Raw genomic sequence first — 19,597 nt, forward strand, 5'->3', positions numbered from 1 at the left:
CTCCTACATAGGTATGTTTCAGTGTTGTAAGAGTGCACATAAATTGTTTTTCAACAGCAGCCTGCTATTGCGGCAGAGGACGCACATGGCATTATTGCGCCGGCAGAGCAAGAAACTTCGGAAACAAACTACGGACATTCTGGTAGTATGTACCTCACGTATGTTGAAAATGTTTTAGTCACAGTTGAATCACACAAACCGAGACCAGTTACAAGACTTCGTATTATTTTAGTCTTCTCGATTTAAAATAAAAAAAACGTACTTGCTTTCGAGAAAACTTTCGATCAATGACAATTATGTTTTTCAGTTAACGCGTTGCATGTGCCTGTACGGCACGTTTACCCGCACCAAGTGACACATGGACACCCAGTGCGGCTAAGAGTAGCCAAATTCCGACGTCCAGCTTCTCTACCGGAACAGGAACAGCACAGTGCAGAAACCGACATTTCAGCACCTCCAGCTCCTGGCGATCGAACAGAGTTCCGTATGCATGGCATGAAGGGACCTCACAGTTACCAGTTCGGATTTGATACAGGCAAAGGGTAAGATAAATATTTGAATTAAAATAAAATTATAAATAGATTTAAACGAAATGGTAACATGATTACGTTATCCACGAGACTGGCTTCTTTAATCTACAATAAAAAATCTGAAGAGAATAAATAAGACCATAACTTTTTATGCTTAAATAGGCGAGTTTACAGGTGAAAATAAGAGGTGGTAGTGAAATTATAGGTACATGGAACTTGTCAATTTCAGTACCCCTCAGGGTTCTATACTCAGTGGTAAATGCGGAAATAAAAATGGTTTACAAAAGATGTTACACATAATAATATATGTATAATAGGATTATCCTCATACTTAACCTTAAATTGGCATACAAATAATATAATATGGTCATCTGCATTTTATAATTTAACCATTTTAAAGCAATTCTAATAGTAGAACAGAGTTATTAACGTTTATTATAATTGTTATTGGTATTGGTGCAATGGGCTGGTTTCCGCAATTCGACGTCGAGGCGCCTATTTTGCGTTTATTATAATACTAAGTTATTGGTATGTCATGAAGACATAAATAAAAATTAGTAAGCAAATGATTTTTTTTTCTTTCGGATCAAATAGATTTAATTAAATATCAACATATTACTATCATAGCAAGCCATTATCATGTCACGTCATGAAGATGTAAAAAAAAATTAATGAATAAGTAAAGTTTTCTTTCTCTTTGGTCAAAACAAATTAAATTAAAATATAATTAAAATTAAAGTACGTAGTCAGATTTGTTGAAATTTGTATGAAAATAAGTCTTTATTGGAGTAAAAATTTTTGTCGCTTAGCCATGACATTAGCTTACGTATGAACATATTTAACAACATTATTATTTATCAATTTTAAGTTTACCGGTAAGGCGTATGGGTGTTATATATCTTTACATGTTGTTTACACACATAGCCCCGCATTTTTTCTAGTAATAACTTCATTTGCTAATACTACACTAACCTGTCTAGATTTCTGCTATTTCTATTATGAATATCCCGAGTCTTTTTAAAGAGATAATTATTGTACTTTGGAATAAATATTACATGTTTTTTAACGCACATATTCATAACCACAAATTACACCCAAACTCACGTGTGAAATAAATGGAGACATACAAATATTTCTCCCAGCCCGGGAATCGAACCCGGGACGTCTGCGTGGCAGTCCAGCATGGTGACCGTTCGGCCACGGAAGCAGTAAATGTTATTTATTATAACACAAACAAGATTTGAGTACAATTTGTTACACCCTGTCAGTCTGTGATATTATTATTTACTTATAACAACTGTATAATACTATGGTTTCAATAAATTAATATTATATTCTATTCTAAACGAACTTGTCACATTGGGTCTGGTCTGGTTATTCTCAAAAGTGCCCCGGAACTGGTACTCATAGTGTAAGGAATTGCCTTGTTTGAAACGTACAGATATGTTTAGAAAGATAATTTAAAGTATCAAAATAGTCTGCCAACACTGAGTAATTTCACAGGAAAAACCGTCAGTTCAGATACGAGGAACGGGACAACGATGGTCACGTAAAAGGACACTACGGATACATGGACAAGTACGGGAAACTCCGAGTGGTGAACTATGGCGCTGATCCACAGACAGGATTCCATGCTGATGCACCCATTGAGAAAGAATGATGAATAAACTGGTGTCTTCAAGGCCATAAATATAGCAAGTGAATTAGGTGCGAGATCGCCTTAGTATTGAGTTTGTTAAAAAATATACGAAACTTACGTGCTAATAATAATTATTAGTAAGTAAAAATAAATCAAGTTTTTAGGTTTTCACGATTGTTACGTGATTTTTTCGGACCAAATCGCATATTTTTGTTTTTTCAAACAAGGCAACTTTCGGCCGTGGCCGTGAGACTTGTAAAGGGCCCGAAACATTGGTTTGTTTGAAAAAACAAATATACGCGACTTACATCCGAAAAAGTAGTTTCATTTTCAAGAATAAGTACCTAGTTACTGTATTGGCAACCTCAAAATCCCACTGAATTAAGAACTGGAGAGAACTTTATATATATATATAATAACTTCTATAACACTGCTATCATCATAATGTGGTAACGTCATTATAATGCTCTTAAAAATAAGCAGATCTCCTTAATTTCATGCATTATTAAACAAAAGTTCAAATATGGCGGCGCGTGCTTGCTATAATAGGTTCAATATGTTTAGAAGCGTTCAATGTACATACATACATACATAGTAATTTAGTTTTCATTTGTAAATACGTTTTCCATTGTTTACCACGAACTGTATAACATGATTTTAAGATAAGTGGGCCGGTAGGCAGGGTTCGAAGTGATAATTATCTTTGATAATTGTCATGATTTTATCACGATAACTATCTTGAATATACCTTGTTAATTATCTTCATATTTATACAATTAAATGGAGCAACAAAGTAATACCACTTGCAATGTCGTGCGATGTGTGTGTTTCTGAGACGTATCGCAACGCGTCAAATGTTAATCTCAAAAAAGTAAAACCAAATCATTTTCCTAATGATTATTTTTCGTATCTATTTAGTTTTCTCACTGTTGCACCATTTTTAGCCAAAAATTAAAGAGACAAAAGTATGAATCATCGAATATTTATCGGTTAATTATCATGATAATTATCAAAGAAATTAATGGCTTCATAATTTCGAACGGAAGGAAAATGTAACACCTCATTGAGCATTATCATACATATTATCCCATTAAAAAGTGTACATGTTGGTCATGAGAATATCGCAAATTAAATTGATTTTCCATGTCGAATTTCTGATTGTGATATTTTTGTTTACGAATTTAGAATCGATGTTTACTGTGCGATGGGGCAGTGTGCTATGTCAAAGGATTTATGGGAACGAAAAATTGAAAAATTGTTGAAGAAAAGAATGTATTAGACATTAAGTATTTTATTAATAAAATCGAAGATTTAAATGTTTTAGCGACTGTGTCGTTAGAATATTTTTATAATTATATGAAACTAGGAATGTATTTGTTTTGGTAACAGTGTCATACTTATGAATAAGATTTTTTATATTTTTTTACACGTTACGTCGTTCACACACACATATATATATATGTCTGTTTCATGAAATAAGTTTGTTTTAAGAAAAATACAGGTGAAAGTGCTTATAATTTAACGACAGTATTAATTAAAATAAAATATAAAATAGCTTTTGGTTTTTATTTTAAAAGTTTATAAAAAATATTAATGATTATGAATGATTAATTGGTCTATAAAATTAATAAACAAAACATTGGTATATTGTACGACTAATTTATAAGAACAGATACTCGAAACGAAAAACATAAAAAGGTTACATAATTATTTTATATTTACGCAATAAGTGATAAAGTGATATTGCGTTGAACGATCAATCATGGTATAAAAATAGTAAGTATTTTTTTTAACTGACTATATTTATAAAACTTTTAAATAAGAAAAAAATAGATCTGTCAAAATGGTTTGTTGAAATTTGCAGTGAAAAAAAGTGACAGTATGGTATGTGGTTCACCACGTAACTTTTTTTTAAATGTTACATATACAATTATTATAGAAATATATATTAGCTACTTGTAGAATAACAATATCAATGCATTTTCGACAATTATTTTATCGATTAAATTCCTGTTTGTGAATTAAATTTATTCACTGATCTATTACTTTACGTATAACCAAAATACACAACAAAATATGCCTTAACTATTCATTGCTGTTTTTCTAAACGAGCTTAGTGTCATTTTTGAGCAAATGATCTTCAATTACATCGAGTAAACTGGAAGCACCGATGCGGAATAACTTTGGAGAGAGCCACTCAGGACCCAGTTCGCTGTGAACGAGAATCAGCCAGTTGACGGCGTCTTGAGCTGTCTTTATACCGCCTGCTGGTTTTAGCCCCACCTGTTCACCAAAATTCGATACATTAACACACGATTTTGAGACTCAATTCTTAACAATTAAGGTACATTTTAAATATGTTATAAAATGCGTTGAGGGGCTATACTAGTTGATCAAAGTACAGTAATTGGTTACGGTAAGTATAGTAAAAAAAACATGCTTAAGAAAGCGATCACGTGAACGAAAGTGATTACAAAATAAAAACCCTAGGCTGTATATTATGCGTGCCTTTGCATTGTACATTGCCGCCAAATCAGCTGTCAGATTGACATAACTGCGTGTCTTGGATTTAATAGAATTTTTTAATCCGTCGAAGAGACTCATCTAAAAATAAATACCTTGCCGCTACCGAAACTTTTGACGTTATTGAACAATATTAACTGACAACGTTAATCGAAACTGAAACTGGCCCAAGCCTATTGGCAGCCATTAAGGAAATAGAATAGAATTTTATTAAAAAAAAAAAACGTTTTATGAGGTAACAATAAAACCAGTTCTATGCGTTTTATTTTCTTCTAAATTTCCTATTAAAAAAAATTACAAACATAGAGCTATACATCTTCACTAATACGTACATAGCAGTCGAACTTCTTGTGAAAGAGTTAGTCCAGGGAAGTACTGTCATGTTACCTGTATCTGCCATCAACCAGTAATGTGAGCATTACTGCGGTCCCGTTTTGATAGTTAAGGTACTATGAAATACAGGCACATGGGATTTGTCAACATACTCGTATGTCTCAGGGTGACGGGTGCAGTGGCAGTGCCCCTTAGTCTTTGAGATTTAAAGCTCTGAGTGGCACTGCAGTAGTCATGGGTAGTCATGTCATGTCGGGCGGACCATTTGTTCGTTTTGTCGTTTAATATTATACAAAAATACTTTCTGCTTATTATGTTTGTAGTGGCTAATTGGTCCATTATCTATGAAATCGGAACAGGATGACATTTTTCAGCAACGGTAGCAACTATCACTGCGGCTGTTTATTTTGTTATTTGAAGCAGCGACACGGAGATGTAAAAATAACGAAGTACTATAGTTGCGTTACCTATAGGTTGCTTGTCAAACTTTTAAATGACAACACTGGAGCTGAAAAAACATAATTAATTTAGCTCTTTCTAGCTCTGTTTCGGATAAAAATGATACTTACCTAGTAAAATATCAATGCTGGTAACTCTAAATGAAATATTGGATTAAATATTTGCCACAGATTTTCTTTTCTTGTGTTACCCAGTATACTGACTTCGCCAATGTTCATAAATAATGATGCGTATACATTTTATAGTCAATTCGTGTTGACAAGTTGAATTGAAAATTTGTTTAAAGAATCGTCAACGAAATAAAGAGATCTCTTAATTTTATGTCACTCTTGTACCAATTCTGCATTCCTCAGACAAACATTGCATTTTTTTATCTTTTTTACTTTATTATTAATTTTTCATTCGTTTTTCAATTATTATAAAGTACAGTGTATTTTTTTAACTGGGGCAGTATGGGGAATACCCACAGCGTAGGAGATGCATTATAATCCAAGAACTTAATAATGGAGGAATACGATTATTTTCCTGTTGTATGAGAAAACATTTTATTAAATTTGACCCACTTCTGCTGTCCCGATGTTTTTTCCGATAGGTACAATGAAACGATCCTTATAAGAAACTCAGTCGATCAGCATTTAAAAAAGGCAATATTATACAGTTTTATGGGTAAATCACGCTTGACCAAAAAATGTAGTTCCTTTTCACTAAAAAGATCAATGCTTTCTAGAAAGTTTTTCTGTACCTCCTATGGTTTCGGGTATCTCCATATTGTCCCAGATAAAAAATCACACTGTATATTAGTTTTACATTATCGTATTACATCTATTTATAGACTAAGGCCGAATGTGTGGGGGAAGAGGGGGGTCGGAGTACCGTAACAAAGGGTACCCTACCACAGGTTCAGCTCTCTCACAATGGCGTAACATATGGTAAGTAAACTTACATAGACCTTATAGACCTACCTTAAAATCAATGACATTGTGATTGGAAACGAATGACAAATGAAATGACCTACATAGACAAAATTGTAATAGTAGTCAATACGATAATGCAGGTCATCCAAAAAATCTCGTGACGGTGTGATTGAAGTACAAACATCAATACCCCTTTATTTCTTGATTTACTTACTTTGAAACCAGTCATCTGATAGTATTTTCTAATGGCTCTGCACATGACGAGCCCGATCGGCAACGTAGCGTTGACTGCTTCTTTCCCTGTCGAAGTCTTGATGAAATCAGCTCCCGCTAACATTGACACCATTGACGCTTTGTACACCTGACAACAGATTTTACTTTTAACGTTTGTCTATGAAACTATGTTGCAGGCATCGGTTACTTTCCCGGGCGGCGTCGTGGTGAATGTTCACTGATCCCACGGCGCCGACTCAACCGGTGAGAGGGAAACCCGGGGCGGTTTTAGTGGGCTAGGCCCTCCAGTCTGGAGGGAGAGTCCCCACATAATAAAACATAAAAGGTATCCATAAAGATTTCCCCCCGTAAAAAAAAAAAAAAAAAAAAAGCATCGGTTACTACACCGTAATATGTGTACTGTATTAATTTAAAAGCTACGATTGAAAAGGTTGTTTAGATTTCCCTTGGCATAACAACACACCAACAATATCAATCAAATCAAAATTTCAAAAAATCAAATTTTCGGATAAATGTGAATTTAATAACTATAGGCTTTCTTCAGCTGAAACACAAAATTTAGCAGGTTATCTGTAGTCCTTAAGAGAAATTATTTGCAAAGTGCATTTTTTGTACAACAGTAAGGTAATCGTTCTTAAATAATTCATTTTAGTCTGTTTTCGGGATTTTATATGATCGGGTAAAGTACTTCCTATCATGTAACAAATTAGAACATTCTTTAGACAATATTCTTAGGTGTATCGTATATTTTTCGTAAGGCCTTTATTTAATAGTAAATTCCTAAACCATTTGATCTAGCAAAACAAGTTTTTCCCGCTTCTCCTCGGGTCCCGATTTTTTTCGTCATATACAATGAAATGATCCTTATATGAAGTTGAGTCGATCAGTACTAAACAAAATTTGATCAATTTTGTTAATGTGTATAGACAACACTTGACCAAATAATTGACTATGCTATTATATTTTCATTCAATTAAAAGACAGTTTTATTACTTTAATTGTGTCAGTTTTGTCATCTTTTAATTTAATGTTACCTCTTACAGTAGGAAAAGTAAAGCTTCTCTACGAATGTCATATCAAATGTATGGGAGCGTTTGATGTTAAAATTTTGTATATTTCTAGTTTTATTTTTACAAAGTTATTGATGTCGATTTATTCTTTAGATAACGTACTTTCAATATCAGTTTAAGCTTTTTGATATCTCTTATATTTATGGAATAATCGCCTGGGCACACTTAACGGTTACATCCTGTATATCTGCCAACTTGTACAACAACGGCCTCAAATCAAGTGACACAAAATTGTTCGAAGTTAATAATAACGCACACACTCAACATAGTTAAGTTAAAGTACTGGTTGCTTGGCTTGACTTACGATTCATTTAATTGTTTGCATGTTATAGCAGCATGGTGAACTTATTGTTATAAAACGATTAGTTTGTCGGGTTCTTGGATGTGAATTAAAGAACTCCGATCTTATAGTAATCTGTATATTCACTAAAAATTCGCAAAATTGTTTTACAAGTTTGAACACCAAATTTTTCACACACGGAGCCTTCATGACCTTCTATATTTTTTACCTCTCTTCTCTTATTGGTCAGCGGGGCTCGCAGGCGACGTCTCACAATGGAATGAACTTGAGGGCGTGCGAATTTAAATGTGGTTCGCCACACCACCCCCCATGAAGTAAATGAACCCCACCGAAAAGAAACTGAAAGAATCACACAGGGCAGGCTAAAGGTCGAAGGGAGTCTTAAATCGTACTTTTCGACCGGAACGCGTAGTGTGTTAGGTTTTTTAGCAAGAAAATCGGAAGGTATCGAAGCGGGAGTCACAACTTGAGAACGCGCCGAAGAATTAACCAGCAGATTGGTAGTAGCTGGACCGCCAACAGTTGATGGCTTCGGAGCTTCAGCATCGATATAAGCTGGTTTAACTCGGTCCAAGCTCACGCAAACTTCTCGATTACCCACGGCGATTGTGATAGTTTTATCTTTTCTGACAATCACCTTATACGGTCCGGTATAGGGTGGCTTCAAAAACGTTCTAACTGTGTCGTCGCGTAAAAAAACATGGGAAGACGAATTCAAGTCTTTAAAAACGAACGTGGAACGTTGACCGTGACGCAAAGCCGGAGTAAGTCGTAATTGAGCCATGTAATGTCTCAGCTGGGTAGCCAAGCTAGTGACATCTTCGGCGATAGAGCTAGGTGAAGGGTTCGCAGTGAACTCACCGGGTAAGCACAGGGGTTCCCCGTACACCATCTCGGCGGATGAAGTCTGCAAATCCTCTTTCAAAGCTGCACGCATGGCAAGGAGTACGGTAAGACCTTGTGCTAGGCATCTTGATGGCACATCAGAGCAGCTTTGAGCTGTCGATGCATTCGCTCGACTAGGCAATTCGCACGCGGATGGTAGCTCGTGGTGCGGATACGTTTGGCAGAGCAAAGTTTCATGAGGGTCTGGAAAAGAGCTGCTTCAATTTGTCGGCCCTGGTCGGTCGTCACCAGAGACGGTACACCAAAACGGGCTATCCATTCTCTGAAGAAAGTCTCAGCAACTTCTTCCGCCGTTATACCCACCATAGGCCAGGCTTCAGGCCACCGTGTAAAGAGGTCCACAGCAGTAAGGCAGTACTGGTAACCTTTGCTGTGCGGGAGAGGGCCAATAATGTCCAAGTGGATATGACGAAAATGTTTTGTAGGACTGGGGAAATGACCGAGAGGAAAGCCGCGTGCCGTATGACCTTGCATCGTTGTCAAGCCATACACGTACAGGCCCAGATGCGACAATCTTTTTGAATGCCTGGTCACACAAATCGTTCAGACACTCGCGCGCCTGAGTGACTGAGATTGTGTAATCTCTCGAAAACAGCGCGGCGAAATGACGGTGTTAAATACGGGCGTGCTTTACCAGTGGAAAAATCACAGAAAATGTTGACGTCAGTGCCAGGTAAGTTAAGTTTTTGCAATTTTAATGACGAGTCGGACATCATTTTCTGGAGTTCCTGATCGTTTGCTTGCTCTTCTTGCAAGATCAGCGTACTGTTCTTCAATGCGGATGGCCTCCACGCGTGACATCCCGTCAGCCACGACATTATCATTGCCTTGGACATGCACGACATCAGTAGTAAACTGCGAGATAAACGACAGCTGATTGAGCTGTACAGGAGGCAGTTTTTCACGCCGCTGAGAAAACGCGTAGATTAATGGCTTATGATCCATAAAGATTGTTACACGCTGAGCTTCGAGTATATGTCGGAAATGTTGGACAGATTCGTACACCGCCAGAAGCTCTCTGTAATAAGCCGGCCAGATGGTTTTGGCGGGGAGTAAGTTTTTTACTAAAGAAAGCAAGGGGCTGCCAGTGGTTGTCACAAAGTTGTTGTAAGCATGCATCGACATGACTGGACGAAGCATCTGTGAATAACCCAAGTTTCGCGTCGGGCACCGGGTGGGCTAGAGATGTTGCATCAGCGAGTTGCTCTTTGCAGCTCTGAAAGGCAAGAGTCGATTCAGGGGTCCACGGAACCGGTTTGGCGCCTTGGAGCTGCGATGAGGCCAGAATGTCATTCAGTGGGGCCTGTTGTTTTACAGCCTTGGGGATGAAGCGGCGATAAACAATTACCATGCCCAGAAATCTTCGAAGGCCTTCGATGGTCTTGGGCAATGGGAACTCGCGCAGCGCTGAAATTCTCTCCGGTGGTGGGCAGGTACCGTTTTTGGAAATACGGTAGCCCAGGAAGGTTACTTCTTCCAATCCAAGGACGCATATGGATGGGTTCACAACCACGTCATAATCGGACAAACGCTGGAAGAGGGCACGCAAATGTTGGGCGTGCTCTTCTGGAGTCCGGGAAAACACCAGGATATCGTCCACGTAGGGATACCAGAATTCGAGTCCGTTCACGACCTCATCCATGTAACGCTGGAACGTCTGTCCAGCGTTTCGGAGCCCGAAAGTCATGAAAGCAAACTCAGACAGTCCGAAAGGTGTCGTGATTGCCGTTTTGCAAATATCACCTTCGTGGACGGGTATCTGTTGGTACGCTTTCACTAAGTCGATAGTACTGAAAATGGTGTAACCTGCGAGGCTGTGGGAAAAATCTGCAATATGATGGGATGGATCGGACGGGACATCGATCAGGAATAGTTCTGGCGTTCAGGGCGCGGTAGTCCCCGCAAGGGCGCCAGCCATTTTCTCCTTTCCTTGCCATGTGCAAAGGCGAAGCCCAATGGCTGCTTGAGGGCCGTGCAGTCCCAGACTGAATCATATCAGTAAACTCCTTTTTCGCAGCTAGCAACTTTTGTGGTGCGAGACGGCGAGGGCGACAAGATACAGGAGGACCATCTGTAGTGATAATGTAAAACATTACATTACCATCTAGGGAAGTAAAACATTCGACAGAACACTGTCGAATGTTTTATTTCCCTAGAAACACCAGGTGGTCTCGTCAGCACAGGAAACTCCTGGAGAATTTTTGTCCAAGGTGAGTCGCAATCAGATAATATAGTCTTGACGCTGACTTGGTCTATATTAGCCAAAGTAGCATGCACAGACAGTTTTGTACTGCCGTCTACCAAACGTTGCTGGTGACAATCGGGTAAGAGGTGAAAATGGGCCAAGAAGTCGGATCCAATTATAGCAGAAGCTACATCCGCAATGACAAAATTCCGCCTGAGTTCCCGGCGTAAACCTAAATTAAGGCAAAGTGTGTTAGTGCCATACGTTTTTATAGCACTTCCATTAGCGGCGCGAAGGTCAAATTCCGTAGAACTGTAAGAGCCCTTGAGGAGGCGTCGCGAGAAGTAGCAAATATCTGAGCCAGTGTCAATCAAAAATCGACGGCCGGTTGTAGTCTGTAACAAACAAATGCGGTCCCCCGGCCGTGCAACCCCTTGCTGCAATCAGATGCCGCCTTCACTGATCGTTCTTCCCGTTTCCCTGCTGGTCGGGTTTCCAATCACATGGGCTGTTTCAATGGCTCGCATTACTGGCAAACCTCTTATGATATCAACATAGCCGCGGCCCAGAGCGAGGGCGGAATGTTGACCTCGACGAGGATCTAGACTGGGAACGCCTGTTAGGCGTAGAAGAGCGTGCGCGGTCGTTGCTGAGGGCGTCGACTTTTTATTTTGCTCTTCACTGGAGTGCAATATAGCAGACAAATCCGTTGACGGCCTAGCTTTAGTTTCGTTCACCACAAAGGGTGTAGATGATGGGAGGGTGTCCACTATAGTGTCGGCAATTTCGGCCACCTTCTGTAAAGGTAAGTTCCATTTGTGCCATTACAATCCGTTGCACTTCAGTAGGGAGCCGGCGCATTCAAAGTTCGGGCAATATCATCACCAACGTCAGTACCAGCCAAGAAACGCAGGTGTCGATGAAAAACAGAAGGTTTCCGATCGTCCAACTGCTCATCACTCAACATCTGCCAGACAAGCTGTTCCCTTGTAGTCGAAAAACACTTAATAAGCTCCGTATTTAGGTACAAATATTTATCTTTTTCAGGTGGTTTGGCAATGATGTCTCCGACTTCATCAGCCATACAGGCATCTATTTTTGACAAAATATATCCATATTTAGTAGCATCCTGTGTAATATTTGCAATCTCAAATTGTGCCTCTGCTTGCGCAAACCAAATTGTTGGTTTGTCGCGCCAAAACTCAGACAACTTAACGGAGACCCCCAGAACATGGAAGTCATGATTACCATTCCGATTTTGATTTCTTTTAGATAACACGTCAATTTGCAATTGCAATTGCGCTAATAGATTCTGTAATTCTTCCATTTTCAATAAAAAAATATTCAACCAATACTTAAAAGGAATAAAATTGGAGTGACTTATAAGTGAGAACCAACAGTAGCCAACAAAAGATTTCCACTGTGTTAAGTGATAACACAAAATAATTAATTAAACTTAACACTAACTAATAAACGCCTTGACTAATCTAATATGCACAAATTAATGTCCAATTATTATTAATATTTAACTATTATTAAACAATTATTAACAAAGTCCGTAAAACTAAAGACAGTGAATTGTAAAATGATGTTGTATGCAATATACACAATCAAACAGGCAAATGGAACACCAGTTTTAAACTTACATAAACAAAAAAAAAAATTAAGTAGACATGTAATTCTCCAAGCAGTGGGAATATTGTCCAAACAGAAGAATAGGCAGAAAATTCACTAATTTAAGTAGTTTGTAAAATATAATTTATCTTAGCTGTTACTCTGGCGACGATATTCGCGCGGCGGCATCACAGCGGCGCGCCGCGCTCGGGTGGCGTCGCAATGAAAGCAACAGGGGCCTTTGCAGTAGCGGGCCTGCGTGCTGGATCTCACAAGGGCCAAGTCTCAGTGGCACAACCAGAAGCAGAGACACCTGAACAGTCGCCTATGTCACTCTTCACAATGCACTTTGCCAAAATATCTTCTTTGACTTTGATGCAATTCAAAACTTTACAGTAACGTTGAAAATCACAGTAGAAAATTGCTCGTATTGCTTCTGTCACTAGCAACGTCGATTTATTATAACTGTTCAACAAAATCAACCACAGTGTTGTCTAAAGCCACAAGAATCACAAGAGAACTCCAAGAAGTTATATACTGCCAATTCTTTTTCAACTTTTTAAACTCGAAACTCCATTTGTAACAAAACCACCATTTTTTTTATAACTTGAGCGTCGGGGTCACCAATGTCGGGTTCTTGGATGTGAATTAAAGAACACCGATCTTATAGTAATCTGTATATTCACTAAAAATGACGCAAAGTTGTTTTACAAGTTTGAACACCAAGTTTTTCACACACAAAGCCGCCATGACCTTCTATATTTTTCACCTCTCTTCTCTTATTGGTCAGCGGCGCTCGCAGGCGTCGTCTCACAATGGAATTAGAGGTGGGTGATAAATAACGTCACGATGATCCGCCGAAAAACAGTATCACCGAGACTCGTTCCGAAGGAACGACGTTCCAAAATCACGTAGGTGTTCCTCCGTTCCAATAGCTATCCCCGTCACTCACATCACGACATACGTATTTGATACAATGCGCGATCTCCGTTCCGTGGTGACTGAGCGCGCCACTCTCTTCAAAGCGGGCCATTTCGGCGATGGGAGTGAATGAAATAGGATGACTTTCTTTGCTCACTCACAAGGGTCGTAGGTGCTTATTATTACTAGAAAGGGCGGATGAAAAAAATCTGCAGCAGTTATTATAAACCTATTTATGAACAAAGTAAAATATTTTTGTATATTTGTTTTATTATAGGAAGAGTTGGTATTTTATGTATAATCTACTTTGTGTATTCTACTAGAAATATAATTACATCACACTTCCCCACGATACAGGCTTGCCTAATATGCGGACCGCTGTAATCATAAAATTGTTGCTATCAATCTTTGGCAGATTTAAATTTTATTTTATTGTTTATACAGCTATTAAGATACAATTATTATCATATATACTTCTACCACGAGGTCGGTGACCTTTAAATAACGATACAAAACTTACATTATCATATGTTCCCAGTTCACCAACGCCTAAAATGACTTTCATATGAGCACCATCACAAGCCCTTCGCATTTGAAGAACTTCATCAAATAGGACATCCCATTTGCCAGAGAGCACTAAACTACGGTCTAGCACTACGTCAATTTCATTGGCCCCGTCTGCTATAGCCAGTTTGATCTCTAGAAGTCTCGAGGAGAGAGGATATAGGCCAGATGGAAAGCCTGTCGCAACTGGAAACATAAAGAAAAAGGCTCGATTAGGGAAAAGGTTTAAAAAAAATTATAACGGACCCTGTAACAATAAATAATAATAATAACGTACACACTCAACATAGCCCCGCACTAGGGAAACCCTGTGTCGCGGGTGCCATGGACACACACGTAGACAACCACAAATTACACCCAAACTCACGAAAGAAATAAATGTAGGCCATACAAATATTTCTCCCGCCCCGGGGATCGAACCTGGGACCTCTGCGTGACAGTCCGGCATGGTAACCGTTCGGCCACGGAGGCAGTTAAAATGTTTCTACGCCTTCAAATAATGGCACTAGTGTTGACTTCTCACATCAAAGTTCACGTTGTCAGCGAAGAAAGAAATGCTTTATTTTGTTACATGACCTGGTTACAATCTCCTAAGTCTTTTTTTGTAATACTTATTCTCGATTTTCAAATCGAGAAACAACAATTTTCCTGAGAATGGCTAGCACAGCTGTTTTTTTTTTCAGAGGTTTTTTTTTTCAGATTTCAGATTTGGTCAGAGTAATAGTGAATTCTTTTTAAAGCTATTTAATCGACAAACAGTGAGACTATTCACCAGATGCAAAGTGACTTTCGCAGCCTACATACGATTGATATCACGCTTTCATCATATTTTAATAATACCAAGTGACGGGACGAACAAGTCGTGTGCCTGGTGGTAAGCGACACTCCAAGCCATAACAGTTGTAATGCCACTCAGAGCTTCAAAAATCTTAGGGGCACTGCCGCTGCGCCCGTCACCCTGAGAAATAAGTTGACAAGTTCCATGTGCCTGTAACTTCATCAGCACTGTACTTCCTATGGTACCTATTGGCATGGTAATACGACTGTACTTCCTTGGACGAACTCTTTTACAAGGCGCTCTATTGCTTCTAAAAATCTTTACACGTGTACCTGTTTACGTTGCGTTTGCTAGCAGTGATGGTCATTTTGTTCTGCGCGGCAAGACCATGGGCCTAGTATCTTTATATTAAACTTTAGAGTAACGCTCTAAGCATGGACCAATAAGTCAAAAGGACTACAAATCTCTGTACTACAGATCGTAACTCTGAAAAAGTAAAAATTCCGTCTTTTACCTGGATGGCGCTGATCAATAGCCAGGATGTAGTTTATATTATGTAAATGACCGTGGATACAAGTTAATTCCTTTTTAATATGAATTATATAATAATTTAATGGTATAAGTCAGTTTTTTTACTCGTAATATTATTCAAATATTCCTCATGAATTAAAATTATTTTCTAAATTTGACAAATATTCATGTCAATAGATGGCATTGTGAGTTACAAACCATATAATTCAAACAAATTAACGTTTCGAAATGTGGATAGATGGCGTTAATCCCAAATAAAATAAAATAACCGGCAGTATCCATAAAAATCTGTGCAATAAGCGCCATCTAGTAGTGGTAGATTTGTTTGTTGTCACTAGAAATTTGAGTAGCTTTGATAAATTGCAGCTTGTCAATGTAAAACAACAAATTAAAACAAATATAATGACTAATGACTACGCCATCTTGTATCGCAATTACCAGTCATCTTGAGTTATTAGTCCATGCTCTAAGTACTAGCCAGGTGGCAAATTGGACGGAATATCGTTTGTATTTGTTGTGCCAAGAAGATTAGACTTTTTCTACTACTTTGACTATTTCACGCGCATTTCACAGAACGAGAACATGATAGCAAATTACTTGCAAGATACTTTGCCAGGATAACAGCAAGACGCTTGTGCCCATATGTTAGACTGTTTTATCCAAAGCCTTATGAGAACTTGAGTCAGAAGCGTCTCTTCTTAACACCAACATCACTAACCTGAAGCAATTTGAATTTCCTTCACAACGCCCATTCGCTGAATGACACCATGTGCATCTGCAACTCTGCTGGGGTAGACACATACTGCAGCAGTTCTCACTTTGCCTTTTTGTAGTCCCAGCTTTTGTAAAACTTCAGGTGACAGAGGATTTGCTGCCTGAAACATAGTATTTATTTTAGAAATTGTACTCAAGAAACAAATCATGTGAAGTAAAAATGAAATGAAAGATGATATCTCTTGCTGTAGTGATAAAGGAAAATTTATAATGAAGGTAAGCAAGTAAAACTTAAATGAAAGATGATATCTCTTGCTGTAGCACTAAAGGAAAATATATAATGAAGGTAAGCTAGCAGTTGTCAGAAAAACACTTCAAATTCTACAACCCAAAATACCCAGACTATTACAAAAAGATTGTTTCTAAAGTTCCTTATCAGACCTAAATGGAGACGGTACACCCTCCCCAACCATATAGTGTTTTACAGTGTTTCACTGTTATAGCTAGAAAGGGTCTTTAAATTTTTACCTTTACACATAGTCTTGTAACGTTTGACCTAGTGTCATCACCCGCAAGTGTGGTGAGGTCAATGACCATAACAGTCTTCACCAACCAGCTGGCCAATGTTTTCGGTTTATACACTGGATTATTGGCAATTATTGCCTGCACCTGAGCGTCTACAGCGTTTTTGTGTACATAGACATTTTTTATAATAGATTCATCTGTAAATAGCAAACAAGCATGTTCATAATCCACAGGTCTCGGAAACAATTGGGGACGTTGACGCACTCCAGGCGGCGCTACCACATTTGAAAGACAAAAAAACATGAATTATTTATACAGGGTGATTTTCTTTTCACTAGCCAAATTTTAATATTGTGGTCGTTGATGAAACTATAACATACATCCTTTTTTACTTTAGTATCACCCAGTACTAAAATATTGAGATATGACTTCACAAACTTATCCAAAAGCAGCCACGATTTTAGGCACACTACACAATACTCAGCTCCGCCCATCACATCAGTGAGTGGCGGGCACTATCAGTCAAAAGAAGTTAATCTATACATTGTAATTTCCTTGAAGTTTAGTTAAATATACTCTGTCTAATTCCAATCTCTGATAACGAGGCTTCCTTCATCTGAGGCACGACATTTACCAATAATAACATGTTCTTTTAAATGGTTATTATTCTTGGGTACAATGCAATAAAAACAATCATATACATGGTGATGTGTAATATACCAACAACCTCACAGGACTATATTATTAACATCATAAACAACAACTTGTTGTTCCATGACTTTAATAATTCATCAGATTTTACTTTCGGTCAAAATATAATATCTTTTTAATAGATCTCTACGTAGAGCGTTAACTCTGTGCAGTAACAAAAGAAAGTGAATGCCAGTCCAATGCAACATGAATTATCTGGGGTGGTTTAGTCATTATTGTTAGTAACTACTTACAACAATGAGGTTAAGGTTTTGACCTTGTTAGTAGGTAAATAGGAAGTTATTTTCTATAGGCAATGTACTCAACAATTATAACTTGTAATGTTTAGAGCTGTTAAGCCTAAAACTAACTTTTTCATGGCGCATCTAGTATTATATTGTAGGTCAGAACCTACAGTATGAATTATTATCAGTTTATTACTTACCGTCAACTTGACAAAATAATATAACATTTTTATACCCAATTCAAAGCCAAATAATTCCAATATTGTCTCTTCAATATTTTGTAGGTTAGGTTAGCTTTTATATCAACAAAATTACTAAGGAGTACGTAGATAATGTAGTTTATTAAATCATAATTTGAGTAAGCAATAAAAGTTATAGCGTAAACTTACCAAAAGTTTTCGAAACAACACGAACCATAGTGGAAACTAATGAGAATGTGTATTGTGTAAGAGAACACTAATAGTTTTGATAAGGCGGGTGATTATCTTAATGTATTTTTATCTGTAATCACAACAAACTTTGCCGGAACTTTTTGACAATACGACAGACGGTATGGTTTTAAAATTTGTTATGGCTTTGGCACTTTGCGAATTGAAACTATGAAACAGGAATAAAAGTTTTACCAGTCGTTATAAATAATCAGCAAGATTAGATGGCGTCTGCGCATTGACTTACAATTATATGGACGTCGGGTCCGCGCTAAAAAGTGTCCGCACTTGTAAGGCGCTAAAATCGTATACAGAGCGCCAAACTCCGCTTTAGTCTTTATTTGTTCGACTGACAGCGCGATATTGCGATGACATTACAATTTAAATTTCGAATAGGTTGACTTGGGACATTTTTTTCGTGGTTTTTGTATTAGACCCGTCGTCCATTTATTTGTAAGTCAATGCGTCTGCGTCTTTAGATTAAGACAGTGTTGGAACATGGAAAAATTCCCATTTTGAAAAATTCACAATTTTCAGAAAAAGAAATATTTTTTCCTATATTCTTTGTATATTTTTCCAGATTTTTCAGTTGACAACTGTCAAAAGTTGAAGATACTAAACGAAAACGATGGGGCAATTTAGATAAAGGTTTTTGATGGGTAATTTTCCGAAAAATTTCAAATAGTGGAAATTTTTTCGGAAAAAATTCCGAATAATTGGAAAAATATAATTTAAAAGGCTCATATTATGTTCTACGTATAGAAATATCTTTTGAAATTTAGCGTGAACTAATTAATAAACTTGTTCAGCTAAGAGCCACTTATAGTAAAACGAGATAAAACGAAATAAAATGATTTCACAACAGCGAAAAAAACCTTTTTCGAAAAAAAGCCATCGTTTTCGTTCAGTAAATGCAACTTTTGACAGCAGGCTTAGAAAATCTCGAGAAAATTGACAGTTCCAGAAACAGAGATAACTTTTGTCTTCGGGCTCATGCTAAGCCTGCTGGTGTCAACGTCAAATGTGAAAATGTACAGGAAAAATATCCGGATAATATTTATTTTTCGGAAAAACGATTGTTTCAAAATGGAAAGTTTTCCATGATCCAGGACTACCTATACCTGCGATTTGTTTTTGCTGTTGTGCAATTATTTTATATCTCGTTTTACTCTAACTTATAATTCACGCTAAATAAAACTTTATAAAATATCTAAAAAAATCAATATTAATTCCAATAAATAAAATTCAGGAAAAATTCCTTTATATGAAATTTTTCTGTAGTCATAAGTAACACATTTGCATTTCGGTAACTTTTGAGATATTGGTTCTTATACTTTTATTATCACTATCAATAAAATTGAAAGTAATTATGATATTAAAAAACCGATTAGAAGGGGTTGTAGGTCTCGTTTCGCTGATCCTAGAATATGTTAATAGCTCAATTTCGCTAAACACGTCGAATAAGTTATTTATTCAGTTAAGGAGTTTATAAG

The 19,597-nt window shown here is 37.4% G+C and overlaps 2 protein-coding genes across 3 annotated transcripts in view; one reads left to right on the forward strand and one right to left on the reverse strand.

Annotated features, from left to right (window-relative positions):
* LOC113236800 (cell surface glycoprotein 1-like) overlaps positions 1–3,138 on the forward strand; it is a 29,257-nt gene extending 26,119 nt beyond the window's left edge. Inside the window, exons 3-5 of one of the 2 annotated variants that reach the window (XM_026472990.1) lie at positions 61–145; positions 308–542; positions 2,034–3,138. In XM_026472990.1, coding sequence (XP_026328775.1) covers positions 61–145; positions 308–542; positions 2,034–2,190 — 477 coding nt within the window. In that variant the 3' untranslated portion in view covers positions 2,191–3,138. Of the gene's footprint in view, positions 1–57; positions 146–307; positions 543–2,033 lie in introns of both variants that reach the window. The other variant, XM_026472989.1, reaches the window with a different exon arrangement.
* Positions 3,139–3,936: 798 nt separating this feature from the next.
* LOC113236504 (deoxyribose-phosphate aldolase) lies at positions 3,937–18,158 on the reverse strand. The gene is made up of 6 exons (XM_026472610.1): positions 18,066–18,158; positions 16,745–16,938; positions 16,221–16,377; positions 14,150–14,379; positions 6,613–6,759; positions 3,937–4,452 (listed from the first exon to the last, which is right to left on the reverse strand). Exons 1-6 carry the CDS (start codon positions 18,091–18,093, stop codon positions 4,273–4,275), a joined length of 936 nt encoding a protein of 311 aa, XP_026328395.1. The 5' UTR covers positions 18,094–18,158; the 3' UTR covers positions 3,937–4,272.
* Positions 18,159–19,597: the final 1,439 nt, after the last annotated feature.

The sequence above is a fragment of the Hyposmocoma kahamanoa genome, unplaced genomic scaffold (genome assembly GCF_003589595.1).
Source record: "Hyposmocoma kahamanoa isolate Upper Pololo Valley unplaced genomic scaffold, ASM358959v1 92, whole genome shotgun sequence".
Lineage (NCBI taxonomy): Eukaryota > Metazoa > Arthropoda > Insecta > Lepidoptera > Cosmopterigidae > Hyposmocoma > Hyposmocoma kahamanoa.